This window comes from Lathyrus oleraceus, chromosome 5 (assembly GCF_024323335.1).
Source record: "Lathyrus oleraceus cultivar Zhongwan6 chromosome 5, CAAS_Psat_ZW6_1.0, whole genome shotgun sequence".
NCBI classification, from domain to species: domain Eukaryota; kingdom Viridiplantae; phylum Streptophyta; class Magnoliopsida; order Fabales; family Fabaceae; genus Lathyrus; species Lathyrus oleraceus.
Window position 1 is genome coordinate 243,892,873 of NC_066583.1, and position 2,674 is coordinate 243,895,546.

Below are 2,674 nucleotides of genomic sequence, written 5' to 3' on the forward strand. Positions count from 1 at the left end.
AAAAGAAATATAATAAATAATTAAGGGTGTTATAGATAAAAAAAATTATTATTTAAAAAATAATAATTATGATTAGTTTTTTTTGGTATATATAAAAAACTAAAAAAATCACTTAAAAAAATAATAATAATAATTAAAAGTCAATATCAAATAAAATTACAACCTTCTCTTATTCATTTATATAGTTTTTTTTACTGAGAGCAAGTAATTTGGCATAACTTTGATAAGTGAGAATGAATATCCTTATAGGGCATTACTAATTTTCAGTTTTCATTCAAACAGTCCCAATAATAGGTAGTGCATTAATCAACCCTAGAAGACCCCACTCTTATCATGTGACCACTATAAATTTACCATTCCACATTGTAGTTTGAGTCATCACACATCAAATGAATAGCTAAACAGTGATTCTGTCTTGCAGTGATTCTCCTTTAGCATCTGTCTCTTTGATTATCTAATCATTAGATACATAAAATCATTTGTTTGCTCATCACATTTGTCATATCCTCTCTCTCTATGCAACTTGCATTCTGAATTCACCTTTTCTTATGATTTGTTACATAGAAAAAAAATTGAGAATCTAAAAGTAGTAACCAAGAGGTTCAATAACTCAGAATCTATGTCTTCTTTACTTTCCATGTACCAATCCAAAGGTAATTAAAATACTAGTTTCTTTAATTCTTTGGATACCCTTTTTCATACAATTTTCAATTCAATCATTTAAAGCCTAATGGAGCTATACCCATATAACAAAATCAAACCTTTTTCAATTTTTTTAAAATATTTTTTTTGGTCCAATTATGCTTTCATTATGTAGGGGTGGAAGAGAGGAATGAAACAAGAGGCTATAGTGAAGACTTTCAAGCAATGTTAGATAGATTGGAACAAGAAGATAGCTATGAAGATGGTAACTTAATGTTGGAGAAGAAAAGAAGACTTGGTTATGATCAAGTTAAAGCTTTAGAGAAGAGTTTTGAATTGGACAACAAGTTAGAGCCAGAGAGAAGAATGAAGCTAGCTGAAGAATTAGGTTTACAACCTCGACAAGTTTCGATTTGGTTTCAAAATCGTCGAGCTAGATCGAAAACGAAACAATTGGAAAGAGATTATGGTGTTCTTAAGTCCAATTTTGATGTTCTTAAGGTTGAGTATAGTAATCTTCAACAAGAGAATCAAAAGGTATAGACAAATACTTATGATGTTTTTTTTTTAATTTATTTATATGAATAATGTTAATGTATGATTTAAGTTTTGAGTTTTTTTTGTGTGTGTGAATTGCAGTTAAGAGAGTTGAAAGAGAGAATGTTAAGAGTGGGAAGAAATGAGTTAGAAATAGGAGGTGCAGAAATCAATTCAAGTGGTGTGATTAAAGAAGAAAGTAATGTTGATTGTTCAATGATAAATTTGGTTCATTACTATGATGATTCAAGAGGGTCTCATGAGAGTGTGTTTCAGAATCAGTTTATGAGAATTGAGGAGCAGAATTTCTTTAGTAATGGTGAATTATTCAGTTTCTTCTCTCTTGATCAATCACCTACTTTGTAATAGAATTTAGATTGAAAATTTTCAAGAATAATGATATTATTATTATTATAGAAATTGCTTGGTTACAAAAATGGGATTTATCTTTTTTTTTATCACTGAAGAATGTGAGTTTTGTTGTAGAAATGAGGTTAAAAAATTCCTTTTTTAATGAAATAAATAATTCCTCATTAAGTATAATGTATTTTTTTTTCTAAAAAAAAATAACAGATCTCTTTATTTAAATATATTATAATTAATTTTTTTACTGAATTAAGAGCATTCCGATATCATTATAATTATTTAATTATTTAATATAAAAAATTTAATAATAAAAAGAAGAAAGTAAGTTTTTAATTATATATTTAATTTATATTTGTTTAGATTGAGAGAGATAAGTTTTTAATTAATATAAAGAAGAAAATAAGTTTTTTTTTTCATTCTAAAAAGCCAAGAGTTAAGAAATAAAGGGAAAAGGAGTTGAGTGAAGAGTACCCTCCACTAACAAAACAAAAAAATAGAAATAGGCCAAATCATATTTACACTCTAGTTCTAGACTTACATCACATCATACTTTTTTTTATTAAATAAATTAGATTAAAGTTCTTTTAAAAATTATATATTTAAAATGCTAGTATGTCTTGTTTTTTGGATTTTATATTTTTTTTTCTAGCTATAATTGAGTAGCCTAATTAGTAAATACATATAATATAGACATACAAAGTGAGATTAAAAAGAGCTATGCATAGGATAGGTTAACCTATTTTCAACACCTCTACTCAGAAATGTCAACAAAAGAAATTGATTTTAGAAATGCTCTAAAAAGTGTATTATATTGACAAACGTTTTTCACTTTTGTACATGTTATATTGACAAGAAATAAAGTTTGAGATTGAGTATGAAAATTGAGAAGGAAAAAAGTGATTTAGTAATAGCTTTTCTTTTTTGTATTCTGTGGTGGCAGTCACATTCTTTTTTAATTGCATGTGGTTGGTGAATCAATCGTAGCAGCTTTACTAAAACTGATTTCTCCACATGCTTTTGCAGATTGCACTTCACATCTTGCATCATCCTGTTTTCTTCGAAACACACGTTTTATGTACTCTATTAGTACATTAAATAGTACACTGTTCATTCATTATGTTCAATTCGG

The 2,674-nt window shown here is 26.9% G+C and overlaps 1 protein-coding gene across 1 annotated transcript; it reads left to right on the forward strand.

Moving 5' to 3' along the window:
• The first annotated feature begins 373 nt into the window (after nucleotides 1–373).
• On the forward strand, nucleotides 374–1,599 carry LOC127083461 (homeobox-leucine zipper protein ATHB-5). Its single transcript, XM_051023778.1, has 3 exons — nucleotides 374–653; nucleotides 818–1,179; nucleotides 1,282–1,599. The coding sequence occupies exons 1-3, from the start codon at nucleotides 620–622 to the stop codon at nucleotides 1,543–1,545; spliced, it is 660 nt and encodes a 219-aa protein (XP_050879735.1). The 5' UTR covers nucleotides 374–619; the 3' UTR covers nucleotides 1,546–1,599.
• The last annotated feature ends 1,075 nt before the right edge of the window (nucleotides 1,600–2,674 follow it).